The sequence below is a fragment of the Crocodylus porosus genome, unplaced genomic scaffold, assembly GCF_001723895.1.
Source record: "Crocodylus porosus isolate Cpor-Errol unplaced genomic scaffold, CroPor_comp1, whole genome shotgun sequence".
NCBI lineage: Eukaryota > Metazoa > Chordata > Crocodylia > Crocodylidae > Crocodylus > Crocodylus porosus.
Window position 1 is genome coordinate 8987945 of NW_017728929.1, and position 16626 is coordinate 9004570.

A 16626-nucleotide genomic window follows, 5' to 3' on the forward strand; every position below is an offset into this window, starting at 1 on the left:
TTTTATGCCTCTTACAGAAGTTCCCATTCAGTCTCAAGTGGGTGACATAGTTGCAACCCAGGATGGTGAGTGATCTGCCTCATCTTTTCAGGCTGAACAGCCAAAACTGGAAGTCACATCCAGCTTCTGAAGATGAAGGCTGTCCAGGCCGGTTTGGCTAAATCTAGCAGAGAGCATTCAGCAGAGTTTGTGGCTAGGCATGCACGTACCCAAAGATCCACTCATCAGAGTAGTTTTATGTCTGGCAAAGCGCCCAGACCAAGCACTAGCTACTCTTGATGCAGAGCAGTATCTTAGTGCACAGCTGCCCATCCCAAGTAGCCTTTATAGCCTTTGCTAAAGCAGCATTGGTTCTTGTTCTTTTCTGAGCTGATAAAGGGTAAGATGAGGAGGGCAGGGTGTTCAACAGGCTCAGTATGCTGCTCTTCATTGGTTCTTGGAACTGAGGTTTGCTTTTCCCTGATGGGAAGTAGAAGAAGGTCGATCCTAATGGATCACTCGCATGCTCAGTGTTGACAAAGGCAAAGAAACACAGTACTTGCGCTGTCTTCCTCCAATGGCTCTCAAGAGCTGAGGGAGAGCAACATACCTGGCACCTTCGTGTTTGTTGTCTTGGGTGCTGAGGACTATGGAGGTTCTGGCTTTGACCCTCCCACCACCCAGTGGTTCCTCAGATGCTGGGATCTGGGGAGAATTGATTACTATTCTCCCCTTCTTAAAAATGGGCACCGCGTTGGCCCTGAGGACTGGAAAAGGGCCAACATGGTGCCCATTTTTAAGAAGGGGAGAAGGGATGAGCTGGGTAACTTTAGGCCAGTCAGTCTTACCTCTATCTTTGGGAAAACACTGGAAAAAATCATTAAAGAGTGCATTTGTGAAAGCCCAGCAGGGGAAATGATGCTGAAAGGAAACCAGCACAGGTTCATCACAGGTAGATCCTGCCTGGCAAACCTTATAGCCTTTTATGACCAGGTAACACACTGCCTTGATACTGGAGCTGAGGCAGATGCCGTCTACCTGGACTTTAAGAAGGCCTTTGATACAGTTTCACATCCTATTCTCACAAGGAAGATAGTAGGCTGTGGAGTGGATGCTTACACAGTCAGGTGGGTGGCCAACTGGCTTAGGGACCACACCCAGAAAGTGGTGGTGGATGGGTCATTTTCAACCTGGAAGGAGGTGGGTAGTAGTGTCCTGCAGGGGTCAGTCCTTGGACTGGTGTTATTTAATATCTTCATCAGCGATTTGGATGAGGGTGTGGAGAGCACCCTGTCCAAGTTTACAGATGACACCAAGTTATGGGACAAAGTTAACAGCAGAGGGCAGGGAGCAGATACAGGCCGATCTGGACAGGTTGGGTCAATGGGCAGAATGAAACAGGATGCAATTCAACAAAGACAAATGCGAAGTACTCTAGCTAGGGAAGAGGAATCCCCAGCACACCTATAGGTTGTGGGGGGGATCTTCTCAGCAGCTCAGCGGCTGAGAGGGATCTTGGAGTCATAGTTGACTCCAAGATGAACATAAGCCAACAGTGTAACAAAGCCATCAGCAAAGCCAGTTGCACCTTATTGTGTATTAGCAGGTGCATGGCCAACAGATCAAGGGAAGTGATGCTCCCCCTCTTTGCGGCATTGGTCAGGCTGCAGTTGGAGTACTGTGTCCAGTTCTGTGCACCGCACTTCAGGAGAAACGCAGAGAATCTGGAGAAGGTCCAGAGGGGGGCCACTTGCATGATTAGTGGCCTCCGTACAAAACCCTATGAGGGGAGGGTTGAGAGATCTGGATCAGGATAAGGGTGGATCTGAATAAGGGTGGCCAGAATCTGGAACAGGCTGCCAAGAGAGATGGTACTATCACCTAACTTGGTGGTCTTCAAGAGGAGGCTATATAGGCACCTGGCTGGGGTCGTCTGACCTTGGTCTTTTTCCTGCCTGGGGCAGGAGGTTGGACATGATGATCCTTCGGGGTCCTTTCTGACTCTATTATCTATAAATCTATTGTCCTCAGGAAAGCTGCATGAGAAGGGGGTGCTGAGTGGGCTGGAGAGCTTCAGCCACCAGGAGATGGAGACAGTATCCCAGCACATTCCATGCAGGCCTTTGCTCCTAACAGATGCTGTTGTGATGGCAAATGGTACCTGTGTAATTCAGAAAACTGATTTTTCCTCGTGCCGTCTAGGATCCAAACACTATAGGGTTCTCCCGTGTGATCAAAGGACTTCTTGGAGGGATCAGGTGAGTTAGCCTTTTTACTTGGCCAGTCCAGGCAGTTTAACTGTCTCTTTCTGTGAGTATTGTTTTCTGTGTTTGAGGCTTCAAATGCAGATGGGATGCTCTCCCTGCCTGTTTCACCACTGCAAGTACAAATTTTCCTACAGTTTTGGGAGCTCACGGTGGCTGGCCTGCCCACTGTTGAGAACAGGTAAATGCCCTTTGTCCCACTCAGACTCAAGCTTCCTCATCCCATCTCACCTGTTCACTAGCAGCCTTCAATGTTGGGAACAGAAGGTGAATTCTGGGGTTGGATCTAATCTCAACCTGCATCGCTGTAATATTGCTTGATCGACTGTTAGCATAGTGACTGCCACGAAGAGGCTGCTGCCTAAATTCTTTTGACTGCAGCCGATTAAAAGCAGTCTTGGAAGCATGGCTAGTTCATAGGCTTTTGTTTCCCTTAGTAAAAACTGAAAGTACATGTAGGGACCCCAGGGCTGCTGATACTGCAGTGAGAAAGCAGCTGATGACTTGAAATCAATAAAAGTCACAGAAATAGCAACTAATCTGTTGGTCTGAAATTTGAAATTATTTCTTAATTTTCATTTCTTCACTGGGATATTTAGATACCAGGTACAGTGTAATATTAAAGGATCAAAGTTTTGCCCAAGCCTTGCTATACACAGGGCGAGCAAGGTCAAGGCACAAAAGTTGGCACACAAAGGGAGTGATGCAGATGGCTTCACATCTGGCTGCCTTTGACTACCCTGCCCAAGCGACCAGGTAGCCACTGACAGTTGGGTTTACTGGGGTGGACCATGATCTCATCTAAAACCTTCAAATGAAATCCAGATAACAACTGTGTTACCTTACCACCGGTTACCTGAGAACACAAGGAAGCCCAGCTCAGAACCTGCGTTTAAAAGAAACTTATGCAGGAGTTTTTTTGTAAATGATGAATATCTGTTTCCAACACAGAAGGTCAGAGCAGCATCATGCATCTTTCTGTTTAGTTTGAGATTTTTCTCTAGTTCTGAAATTTGGTAGTATAGGTGTTACAAATTTTCACTCTAGTGGATGTTATTCTGAAAGCCCTGAGTCTATGGGTAATTTTGTTGAGAGAGAATCTCAGCTTTTGTTCTAGTTCTTGAAGTTATGGACAGAAAATGGAGTGAGTGAATTGCAAAAGCTCAAAATAAATTAAATGCAAACCAAAATAGTCTTTTTAAAAACAGAAATCTCATGATTTGTGAGGGGTGGAGGCTGACTCATGGCTTTTGACTGCTTAGGATAGGTAACGCTGTAACGTTTGGGAAGGAGAGTGGGAGAAAATGGGGAAGAAAGGATCCTTTAAACAATTTGCAAAACTAAAATTGCAATTACGTACATCATAGCATTGGGAAGCTCACAAACTTTCCAGGTGTGGGGGCTGATTGTAGGTTTCACAGTTAAGTGGTATTTCAAGAGTTGAATCTTTAAGGATGTTTTCAGAAGTTACTCCAGCTACCTCAGAGTGTACATGACAGTATCATTTAACAGATGCCACTCATCCCAAATGCCAGGCTGTATTTATTTGTTAGATAGACAACAAAGGCTCAGGGCAGCTTAAAGAGACAAAATATGATATAAAAACAGAATACAATATGCAATAAAAAATTCTTAAGCAATACCTCAATTTAGCTTTGCTTGCTGGATATCCATCCAAATAAGAAGGTCTTACAGCACTGCTGGAAAATGTCCAGGCTCTGGTGGACCTCAAAGGGGAGGGAATTGCAAAGCTGACAAGCAGCTACTGAGAATGACCTGCCTTGTGTTTTTGTCAAACCAAGCCGGCTCTCTGATGGCTTTGTAGTTTGAGATGTGGAAATTCAGAATTTCAATTCTGCAGCTTGAGTACTGAGTTATTTTTTGTAAGGACTTGCACCTATCCAAAAAGAACAAAGCCTATTTACTTTAAGATGCTGAAGTTGGAAAGGAATTCGAGTTCTTGAAATATCTCTTTAGAGGTGAAACTGATGTGCATTAGTTGTTGTTGAATTTTTTCCTAATTGAATACTTGATGGGTTCAGGTTTACAGATTCACAGAAGTTTAGGGCTAGAAGGGATCTTGTGAGATCATCAGGTCCAGCCCCCCTGCTCTAGGCAGGAAAGACTGATGGGGTCAAATAACCCCAGCAAGGTGTGCATCCAAAAGGTGTTTTTTTGTTTGTTTTTATTTTGTTGTTTGTTTGTTGATTTTTCTCTTGTATTTTATAATGAACTGTTTCCAATCAGTATTTCACTACATGGAATAAGTTAATCAGGCTAAAACATTCAACTTTCTCTTATGTTAATCTATCGCTACATAGGATATCTAATTATCCATAGCTCTTGCGCAAGAACTTTGCATATTATATCCCACTTTGGGCATGTGTTTGTTTAGTTAAACCCAAAATCCTTTGAAACCCTAGAAAACAAATATGCCTACTACGGTAGGTCCCATATTCTCTGTTGGCAAGTATTTTGCTAAATGTTTGTAGGGGGGAAGGGGTGGGGGACAGATCAGGTTCTCCTTAAATACTCTTCTTTTTAGCATCAACTCTGCCAGTGGAAGAGACAGGATGCTGGGCTAGAAGAGCCTGTTGTCTGACCCAGTAAGGTGTTTCTTATGTTCTTACATTTAATGTTTAAAAAGTCTTGGCTTCATGCCTGTTATTGCAATAATTTCTAAAAGCAAATTAAACGGATGCTGTCTCCAGGCATACACATGGTTTCTGCTTTGGTTAAAGGGCTGGTGGAGATGTCTCCGTATCCACAGTTTGCATACAATGCTTTCCGTGTCTGCTTAAGTGTTTGCAAGATCAGGACCTGTGCACATGAAACTCTACTCACAGGGACAATTGTATTCACTTTGACAGAACACTTTATATGCAGATATGTAAGTGCACATGCAACGAGTGACCATTCTAACAGTGAAGCTCTCTATTCATCTTCCATGGCTGAACTGTACATTGGAGTTTGGGCTTGCTTCTGCCTTGGAGTTAATGGACTTCGTTCCTTGTGATCAAGCAGTAAACAGTTCACACTTTTAGATCCAGAGGTCCAATGTTCAGTTTCCACTAAGGGACCTGATCAGGGTTTGTTACAAGTATGGGCAACGTTGAGGTCTTGGATCTGGGAGCAGTTCATCTTTGATTCCCACCCCCCACAACAACCACATGCTTAGGGTACAAAGGAAGGTGTTTTTCCTGCTGCATGCTTAGGGCATGCAGGAAGCAGAGAAGCTCTATATCTGGATGACCAACTTCAGTCATACTGTCTGGTTCCTTGACTCTTCCAGTTCTGCTGAACCTGCAGTCTATCACAGATTCACACCATGATCAGTCCTCTACCCCATTCAAATTCTCCAGGAAAGCAAACAACTTCCTCATTCAGTATGAATTTCATTTCCTTGTGTAAGCGCACAGGACCTCTTTATTCAGAGATCCGAGCTGTCGGTCATGTGGGAGGGATGAGGCGTATGACTGATGGGCAGTGGAGGCAAGATGCCACTTCAGACCATCTATGGGAGAAACAGGATGCATGCTGACGCGTCCAAAGTATTATAAATATCCGCCAATCTGCAGCATATCCCTACCTTTCTTTAGGAAGAACAGCAAGCTTCTTCAGAGCTTCTACAATAATTTATATACTGCCTACAGAGGGAGACAGAGAAATACCAATTTGAACCAGCAGGTAACTCCGCACATTGGCATCACACTGTTCCAGTTCTCTCAGGTAAGTGGGGAAGGCAAGATTTTTCTGGGATTTGATATTTGCTGTGATTGAGGGTGATCTCATATGGAAATTAAATGCAAATGTTTCTGATCTAATCATAGAGGAACTTTGGAAGGAAGGAAGACTGTCTTGTGTTTCCCAGCTGGGGCTCATTCAGCTGCTCTGTATCTGAGCATTGGGCTTCTGTGCTTAGAGTCTTGGGTCTTGTCTCTAAGTGACCTGAGGAGAATTTGGCCGACTGGAGTTGCGCTGGAGGGACTTAGGAAGGGGAAGAAGGAGTGTCACTTCCAAGTGGATAAAATGTATTCTAGGCACAGAGTGTTTCTTGCTTACCTAGAGCAGATGTTCACAGAAATGAGTCTGCTTCTGTGACTTGTCCTGGTGGTAAAGGCTGGAAGCCCCAAACAGCTCATTGTTTAAATAGACCAGACAAAGGGTGAGAGGGGAAACTGAGGCATAGAGCAGTGAAATGATTTTCTGAACAGTACGTAGCAGAGCCAGGAATTGGCTCAGATTTCCCAATTGCCATTCCAGTGCTTCTCTAGGTCCCTGACAAAAGCAGAGCAATTGCACACAAATTATATTGTTCCTCCAAGCTCTTCCAGCTTGTTGGAGGCGAAGAGCTCACATTGGTTGGTGAATGTGAAATAGCTGTAGCAGAGCAGCTGGGGTAAGAGAACTGTGTGGGCAGCAATGCAGTGAGTTTCGCATCCTTTTTCTCCAGGGTCAGTTCAGGTAGAACTAACAATTCCACCCATGCCTTGCAAAACGTTATGTCCCTATGCAATGGTTTTGTAAGACATCATCACTTCTGGAGCTGCTGCTGGTCAGCTTTCACTTCCAAAACCCATTTCCTTCTCAGTTGCAGTTCTTTCTATTATGTTGAAACTAAAACATGTTTAAGTGGTAACTGCCTTGTTGGTATTTATTATGCAATTGCCCAGAATCCAGAGGTTGCTAAAGAAATTAATGCAAATAGTAATGATCAGCTACTTGGATAGGATACCAGTAGTAATAAGCAGGGGGAGAAAATATTATTGGGGGGAGGGTGATGTGGAGGCACACCCACCTGCCCCCTGCCCCTCCCTCCCACAATCCCATTGTGGGGGCCAGCATGCGCTGGTGCTATACGCATGGCGGCTGCACTGGGCACAGCGCTGCAGTGGTGGGGCATGGCAATGGCACTGTCACTGGCCACCGCAAAATTAGTCTGGGGGGACTAAGCCCCATTAGCCCTGGCCTTCCACTGCCTATGCCAGTAGTGGCTCAGCAGACTGGATCTTTGCTTAACCCAGGTGGGCAAACCACACCTAGTAATGTGATATCTTGTAATCTGAATATCTTGGCAAGACTGAGTTTAATTTGCTACAGGTGTTTCCTGCAATGGTACCAGCTGTAAAAAAATAAAATAAAATAATAATAATAATGATAAAAAACGTCTGGAAAAAAACACCCAACAAAAAACACAAAAAAACCTCACCCCAAAAAAACTCCATGTTGAAAGTATACTACCACTTTTACTTGTACCAGTAAGTGCCTTCAGATGAGCTTTAGCAGGTTACAAGTTGGGTTTGAATTAAGCAGTTTCAATTTGTAGTATAAACCTACACAAGGAAAATGTTAGTCTTATCCCAGTTCCACAACGTTGTATCGCCATGCTAACTCAGCATATTGACCGCTCAAATTCTTCACAGGATAAATGCTACATATATATGGAAATAGTCTCTGGGATACTGATCTGACCTCACTATTGTTGTTCATGGGCAGGAAGTCTCCATTTCTACCAATACGGGGTGAGAGCCTGTTCTTGGTGCAAATATAGAATAACTCCCTCCAGAAATGAAGTCGTTCCAGATTTAACTCGGGACAAATGACTGAAATTTGGCCCAAGAAATTTAAGATGAATGACCTGAGGGAGGAATCTTTGTAACATGATTTCAAAGGGGCATTTTAATGTGAGATTTTGGTACTTAAATTAATTCTGGTTGTTTAGTTTGGAAGTCCCAGAAAAGTACCCTTGAGCCAGCTCTGGATCATATCAATGTCTTATGACATCTTGCTTATTTGTACGAGAGCTTTTTGCCCATTCTATAGACTGCAATGCAAAATTTCACCTTGCTGCTGGGATCCTCTCTTAGCTTGAGCCGTGTCAAAAAGTGGTGCGACTAAAGGCTGAGAACCAAGAAACCTGAGTTTATTTCCAGTTTTATCACCAGCCCTCATTGGCTCTTACTAATCCCTTGCCTCTCTGTGACTTCCCTGTCTTACAAACAGAGAAACTGAGGTGCACACAGTATTGGTCTCCTTTGTTAAAGCACCCTGGAATCTAGGTACAAAAAGGCTGACTCGTATCAAGAAAGAACCTCTCTCACCCTCTTCCCCCCCATTTTCCTCCTCTGTGCAGTACTCACTCACTGACAATGTGTGTAGGAAAGTGCACTCGAATCCTGGGCCCATGCCTGTTTGTCTTGGGAATGCTCTCCATTGCTGCCAACTTCTTCCTTCTTTTCCCCAACTGGTCATGGAAGTACCTACAGGAGGGCCACATCACCAAGCAGGCCATGCAAGCACCAGGCATCTGGGGAGGAGGCATAACTGTAAGTAATGTGACCTGTCTGCCTTACCTCAGCAGTTTTGTGTGCCATCTCGGAGGTAGCACTTCCAAAGCGAGCTGTAGGAGCAGTAGTCGGAGTCCATATAACTTCTATGAAGCACCCCTGCGTGTCTACACTTACCACTTTCTCTTAAGCATTTTGTATGTTAATGTCTGAAACCAATGCACAGCTCCACAACACCCAGTGAATCAGTAAAAAGACTCCCATTACCTTTAATTGGTTTGAATAGCCCTAAAAAGAAGAAAATCATTTTACAATCATCTTGGAATATTAACATACTAAAAGAATAATTGGCTATTTCCCAATACAGTGCCCTTACACAGTGTTATGAGCATTAGTGAGCATCACTGCCATGTCTGCATTTTTCCCCTTCTCATGGCTCTGGCATTTTGTCTGTTGCTAATCTCCATTTCTCTGAGGATGCTTCATTAAGTTGCCTTCCTTTAAGGTCAAACAGATCTAAACAGATTAACAGTCACCCTTCAGGCCAATGAGTAAAACCGCTGCTCTTCACACTGAAGTTGGCCAAAATAGCAAAACTTTCCTCCAAAAATGATTGCATGATCAAGTGTTCATGGGTGTCTGGCATGGAGCCAGCTGAAATAATAATCAAATAATAAATCTGCCAAATGTTGTGGTTGTTCCCTAGGTGATTACACTGAGACCAACTTGTTCTCATGTCAACATAACTGTTAGAGTCTCCCTATGAGACTGACGTTTGTAATAATTCCTAGATTGATTCAAATAGTAATTACATGATATTAGTTGTTAAAAGTTTTCATCTGTTTCCCAATTTTATCTCTTTATGAATTATCATCTTCCATTTTGGATACACATGGTTGTGTTGCTTATGCCTTACTTTTTTGCAGCTGCTCTGCCTGGCACTAATCTGGGGGGGTTTAAGCATCAAAACAGTTATTGAAAAAGCAGATTAAGGCAAACACAAGCTGCCATGTGGAGTCTACAGGCTGATGTTAGATAAAAGCAGTACAGACAACAAACTTTATCTTCAGGGTTGTTCACAGACTCCTCATTTCTCAAGGAGTTCCCCAGTATCAGAACCTCCATGACTGACTTCAGTGGGGCTCTGTGCAGCTACAGGCATCTATCCTTGGTTAGCTCTTGGCAGAGCTGTTGCCTTTAAGTCTATGCTACTGGAAGTTAATGTATTCCATGCTGAATAGGGGGTGACAACCCTTTTCATACAAGGTCAGAGTGAGGGGTTGGAAAGAACATGTCAGCTCTTGATACCAGCGGCCTGCCCTGTTCCATTCATCCTGAATCTGTGCTTCACTTCTTCAGGTTCTTCTGGCTGCAACTCACATCACGGCTGTTGGATGGCGATGCGGCTGTTTCTCTGACTGCGGAACTTGGAGGAACGTAAGGCACAGATTCATGGCATTTGTGGGAAATGTACTGGTTTTGGCAGCAGAGCGAGGTTCCAAGCCCACAGCTGCTGAGAGAGCAGGATTCCCCAGATCAGTCGTGTCTAATGCCGCTGGTGTTGGATAGCACCAACAGTGCTTGACAGACTTTGCATGCGAGTGGGAAGGAAATTATCTTTGCTTATGTTTCCCATACTGGCAAAGAGGGGAAGGACAGTACAGTGCTTCTGGCCCATGTCCAGTTAATTCCCTCATCCTCTACTGACGTGCTATGAGTCCTTGGACAGTTCATTGACAGCATGTCTGGCTGTCCCTGCAACAGCAGCATAGGCCAGCTGTCAGCAACGTTTTCTAGTGGCGAGCCAGCATGATCCAGGTGGGCTAGCGCTAAGACCTGGTTGCTTCTCCCTACCACCCAGCTACAACACAGGCGAAGTCCCCCAGCTCTGCAGGTGGGATCCAGTGGTTCCACAAGCTGGATCTGGCCCATGGGCCATAGGCTGCCAACCTCTTGCTGCTGTGCAGTTCTTTTCCCAACCAGGGATTTTGAGGATCAACCACACAATGTTAAACATGGTTGCCCTCAGTTATTACAGTACTGGGGCCTAGTTAAGAACCCTGGGTCATTAGCATGTGTCCTCTTAGCTGCATGGCTTCTGCTCCTCTTGTTTACAAGAGGATGAGAGATTTACACACAGCATTTGGGTGTAGTAGAGGTCATGTACCATCATCACCCAGTATTCACATTCTCCCTCTCACATAGTGCTAACAACCAGACACTACTGGTTTGGATGAGGATAATGGCAAGATGCCTCTTCAGCTCACCCTTCATAATGCAGGTCACCATTCATCTAGCATCTGGCATTAAGACTGTCTTGGGCCCTGGCACAGATGTGAGCCTTTCTCTCCTCCCATTCACCCACTAGGTTTAGTGGAGAGAGACCTCCCAAATAATCTTGCCCCATAAAGCCAGTCTTTCCAAAGTGCCCACCGCATCTGGGTGCCCACCAAGCTACATAAGAGGTACTGAGTACAGCCCAGCACTTCTGCACATTGCATCCTGCTTTCTTCTGGCTAGTCACTCACAAGCCATAGCTGCTTCGGAGATAAATGGCTGCTGAACGTCACTGAGTCAAAGTGGATGAGAGGTTACAAAACAGGTGCAAAGTGAGAAGACCAGATGTAGTTTTCTTCTGCATTTATCCACCCTGGTAACAGAGGGTTAAATGAATGAGAGTACATGGCTTGATCCTCTGCAGCTTGTGCCCCTTATCTGTGCACACCAAATGCTGCCACTGGGCATTGGTATTGCACACCCAGTGGATTCCAGGGGCAGGACCACGAGGGGCTGAGGCTTGTGCTGTGGTTATAAAGAAGCCTGGCTGGGAGCTGAAATGAGGCAATGCCTTTAATTCAAGTTCTATAGCAGTTGCAAGAGCGCTTAGTTTCTTCCACTAGTTTAAAGTGCAGTCCCTGAGGCTAACCTTTAAGGCCTCATATTTCTTCTGAGCAGATGGCAGTCCTGGCCCCAAGCAGGGCCCTTGGAACTTGGTGAGGCAACAAAACATCCCACGTGGAATTACACATTCATGCCTGTGTCTTGTACCCCCAGCTGTTCCTTTCCATCATCTTATCGGGACTGGCATTGCTGGGATCTGCTGCCTGCTTTATCATGGCTGGACTAGGCTTGACAAATGGACCCCTCTGCCTGTCCAATGGTTCAACCTACAACCAGGTTGGAATTCAGCACTGGAATTATCCTTTCTCAGACACAAGCAGCCAAGACTTCACCTTCAGGTGAGAAGTGACCTTGTAGAGCATGTTATGTCAAACTAAAGGCCAAATGTCCACCCAAGCCTAGTGAACGATTGGGCCAGGGTAGTTAAAGCCTGCCTGATTCTGTAGCCTATGGCATGCAAGGGAGCAAAAGGGCCAGCATGTCTGGCTGCCTTTCACGCCCCAGCAAGAATGGCCCAGTGCCAATTAACAGCTGGATCCACTGATGGCAACCTTTGATACATGTCTCAAATCTCACCCCTCTGGAGCCATAGTGAAACCCCTCACTGGTTTTGTACCAAGACCCACACAGCATGTTCAATAGCAGGGCTGGAAAGGGGCTCATGTCTTCACCTTGTTTAGATAAGCTCAGGAAGGACTCTTGTGTTTCATCATTTAAATAAAAAAATTGTCAGTATTCTTTTCCTGCTTTACACAACATAAAGACAGGTATGAAAGGTTGTCTTTTCCCCAAAAAAGGCTTCTTTTTTTCCCCTTACCTGTTTGCTTCCTTTAGATATGCAGGTCTTACTCAGCTGGAAAAACCCCATAGCGTTAGCACAGAAGGAAGGCATTTTTCAGTCTTTTTACTACTGTTTTATAGCCATTAATTTAAATGGCTGGTGAAAGTTTTGAAGAACACAAGTGTTTGTTAAAGCACAGTCCCCTTCCATCAGTTGAAGCGTGAGGGCTCACAATAGACATCTCATACCCTAAGAAAGGCTTTCAGAAAGCTAGGGACTATCAGACCAGGTTCTTGATAGTGCTAAGGTTTAAAAAAAAAGAAAGCCTACCTTGTCCAGCACTATGAAACTAAAGAGGACATTTTCATGCTATTCATAATCACCTGCAAATCATCCCTTCAGAAGTCTGTTTGCTAGTGTCTCATGCCCAGCCACTGTCTTTAAGGGCTGACAACTATCTGTTTAACCGCTCGCTCTGGACCTCAGTCTGCATTGAGCCCCCTGGTATCGTACTGTGGAACGTCAGCTTATTTTTCCTTCTGATGGCCATCACTACAGTTGAGATGGTCCTGGCTTCCCTTCAGATTATCAATGGTTTCTTTGGGTGTCTCTGTGGATTTTGTGAAGTGAAATAGGTAAGTTCAGCTCCTAATAATTTCCTACTGCTGCTTTTTCTCCTCTCTCCCTCTCCCAACCTCCCATGAATGATGCCACAAAGGAGTTAAGGAGAAATGTTCAAACAATACAACTTGACTTCAGTGTTGTCCTACTGCTGGGATAGATTTTGTTGCTGTTTGCAAAGAGCAGCGGTAGATTTCAGAGCAAAGTTAACATTTACAGGATAGAAAGGCAGAGTGCGAGGGCAGAGATAAGTTTCCAGGAGTGTGTGTGTGTGGAAGGCAGAAGGAGTAATCAAAGGTGTAACAGGACAACTGTATAGCTGGGTGCAGTGGTTACACATAAATCTAGTGAGGACTTCCAGCTGCCACCATGTCAGTGGTGCAGTTGTGCAGCTGTTATTTCCCTGCCCCACCCCCCACCCCCAAAGTCAAGGCCCAGTTGCCTCCATTGCCCTGCCTTAATTACACTACTGGGGGTAATTTACCCCAGGCTGCTGTTTGCTTGGGGGCCACTGAAAGCCACGGAGTAAGCCACACTGCCCATAGACCCCACACATGGGGGGAAGCTTCATAGACATTAGGGCTAGAAGGGACCTTGGAAGATCTTCGAGTTCAGCTTGCTGCCCTACGAGCAGGGATCATAGGATCTCAGCAAGATAAACATCTAATTGTCTCTTGAAGGCGTTGAAAATAGATGCTTGAACCACCTCCGGCGGCAGTCTATTCCAGACCTTGTGGGCTCGGACAGTAAAGAAATTCTTCTTTATGTCCAGCCTGAATCAGTCATGGAGGAGTTTGTGACCATTTCACCTTGTCATCCCTTGGGGCACTCTAGTGAACACATGTTCCCCCAGATCCTGGTGAGCACCCCTGTTGAGATGTCTCTAGATTTTCCCCTGCACCTATGAAACCATCCTCCACCCCATGCTCTGGGGTACCAACTGCTGCTCTGACTGTTGGGCCCAGAGGGACAGCCCCATGCAATCCTGTGCAGCACCAAGGCAGAGGAGGTCTGGGGTGCCCTTCCGTGGCTGTCATTGCTTCCCATCCTCACTGTGCCTGCTTCCAATGCTGGGAACCCATCCTTAGGAAAAGAAAACTTTCTAGGAGTCTTTTAAACCTAGTTTAGAGCTGTGTCTGCGACCAAGCAATTCCTGTCCCCTGGGTAGTGGCAGTAGGCAAATGGTGGCAGCTGCAGCAGCAGTTGCCATTCTTGCACTCCCTCTAGGGCTAGTGCCCTGGTCACCCACCAATAGTTGCACACACTTCAAATGCACCCTGATGCTGTGAATGGGCAGCCTCCTCAAGTGGAAGCAGCATAGCCATGCCCATATGGTGCCCCTATGGCCCATCAGTCTTAATGAGCTCACCCCCACACTCAGAAGCTCACTGCCATGGGCATACCGCTGACTGTTTTGAAGGCAACCCACTGGTTGCAGCTTGGGATACTGGAGGGCACCACTCCCAGGTGTGCTGAATTCGTCTCGTAGAGGTGATGTCTGTTTCAGCTACTGGCAGATGTCTTTGTAGATGAGTAGACATGTAGTGATAGGCCTGGTGGTTAGAGTGGAGCTGGAGCCAAGTGAGTTTTAGCCATTGTCCTGAGTAGAGTTTAAAAGTGTAAGGAACTTATGGCACAGGCTTAACGGTATCAAACTCAAACGAGGGGAGGGGAATTTAGGCTATAACACAGTCTACTTGAGGTACTAAACGGTGTATTTGTGGGTGCAGTTTCCATTCAAACTAAGCCAGCTTTTTTTTTTTTAAACCCCACCTTTTTCTGCAAACTAAGCCAGGCCTTAGCAGGCATGAGTCAAGAACTGAGGGAGCACTTTGCTGTCACAGTAAGAGTCCCAGTGTTGCTTTCACCCCAGCACAGTATGAACCAGAGCATTCATGTGTACAGCTGTATTTTTGACTGCTGCACCCTCTAAAACTGCTCTGGGCTTAGGCATGAATCATTAGAGAAGGAATTTCTGTGCTTTCTTCCCCTTGGACATAAATCTCAAAGGGGAGCGGAATGTTCTCTTATCAAAGCGGATTTAATGTCTTGATTTTTCTTGCAGGTTCAGTGCACTCCAGACTTGTGTGTTGACTGGAATGGACTGTGAAGAGTAGAGGAACAGTTTTCCTGAACCTCGAGTTGTCCACACCTGTAAGACATTTATGCTTATCCTGGTCTCTTGGAGAGACCCATTAGGTGACCACTCCTGGTTAATCTATTGGATGGGAGTTTTTAATGCTCTCAGAATCGCTACTACCAAGCCAACTCCCTGCACTGGCTGGAGCTGGAGTGCTGGCCTGGTCCTTTGTGTTATACAGACTGCAGTAGTTTCTGTAGGAACACAGTGTACTGAATCACTGGGACCGTTGTAAGGATTTCATCTGGCTCCTACAGGCAGAGACCAAGTGGGGGATGGAAAAAATCCACTAAGCCTGTTTCACTAGTTTGGAAAGAGGGTGACATGTCTTGTTGCTGGCAGAGGGGGAATGCACAGGCCCTTCCTCCAGGGGAGATGAAGGTGCAAGCCTAGAAAGCTGCCAAGCACCGAATGCTACATGGGCCAGGGGTCCCACTGGAGAACAAATGAAACTGGAGTCACCTGACTTGGATTTTAACACCCTACCAGGATGTTTTATTCTGCCTGGGGGAAACTTCCGTAGAGGCTGGCAGTCAACTGACCTGGGAAATGAGCCTGTCAGAGGACTAGTGATTAACAGAGAGGGGGAGAAACTCTGGGTGGAACATGTGAGCCATAAGCTGACACTTGTGCTAGGGGTGGTGGCTCTTGCTCATCACAAGGAAGGGCACAAGCCCTATGTTTTTCTTTTTTCGCAACTGAGGTGATATCTGACTAGATAGTGAACTAATATTTATAGTGGCTTTAATCCAAGAGAATCTTTTATTTTTTCACTGCCTCTTACTTATTTTCTCAGAAAAACCTGTTTTCTCTAATAAATCTACATGTAGGATGACTGGGCTAGATCCTTCCTGACATCTCCCTTGAGTGTGGTCCTTGTTCAGCCCCTCTGAAGAAAGACACCCCCATTTTTGGCCTCCAGAGAGTACGAGGAGAGATTTGTTTATCTGAGCTGTGGCTGAAGGATGTGTTTAAAGAGGGACTGTGGACTCTTATCCCATCACCTGGATTAGCTTTTGTGACCCCTTTGTTCCTGTGGGTTCTTTGTTTGCGTGCCTCTCCCAGCACTGCCCCTTCCCACTTCCTCTCCCTCCTCTTTTCTCACCTTCTGGATTCATATCACTCAGTCCACTTTATACACTGCTCTAAGCCTCTGATGAAGTGAGCTCCAGTTCACAAAAGCTTGTGTTCTATATAGATTTTGTGGGTGAAAGGATACGCGGTGTGAACTGTGTAACAGGTTTTTAGTGTGCTTTGATCTGCCAAGTGAACCACAGGTGCCACTTGGCAGAGTGTTGGTGGTGGATTTATATTTATTTATGTATTTATATGTGTGTGTGTGTGTGTGTGTGTGGAGAGAGAGATTAATATTTTTGCAAAAAACAAAATATATAGATTTTGCTGAGCTAGTCTATAAAGTGCATATCTTTCCTGCCTTCTGCCTGACTTCACTAACTACCTCTCAAGGATACACTCCCCACAGGGAGCTGGGATGGAAAGGGCACCAGTCAGCACAGGCTTTGCAAAAATATCATAGTGCTTAGGGTCGAAGGGACCACTTGCTTATCAGTTCAACCTACACATCTTAGGCTAACCAACAAAGACTGAATTGATTTAGCCTCAGGCTTTTTGACTGTCTGAACTTAGCCTTAG

General features: G+C 45.5%; 1 protein-coding gene across 1 annotated transcript; it reads left to right on the plus strand.

Moving 5' to 3' along the window:
• Positions 1-5685: 5685 nt before the first annotated feature.
• TM4SF19 (transmembrane 4 L six family member 19) lies at positions 5686-16280 on the plus strand. Its single transcript, XM_019543061.1, has 6 exons — positions 5686-5972; positions 8377-8569; positions 9890-9967; positions 11585-11769; positions 12658-12847; positions 14899-16280. The coding sequence occupies exons 2-5, from the start codon at positions 8393-8395 to the stop codon at positions 12845-12847; spliced, it is 630 nt and encodes a 209-aa protein (XP_019398606.1). The 5' UTR covers positions 5686-5972; positions 8377-8392; the 3' UTR covers positions 14899-16280.
• The last annotated feature ends 346 nt before the right edge of the window (positions 16281-16626 follow it).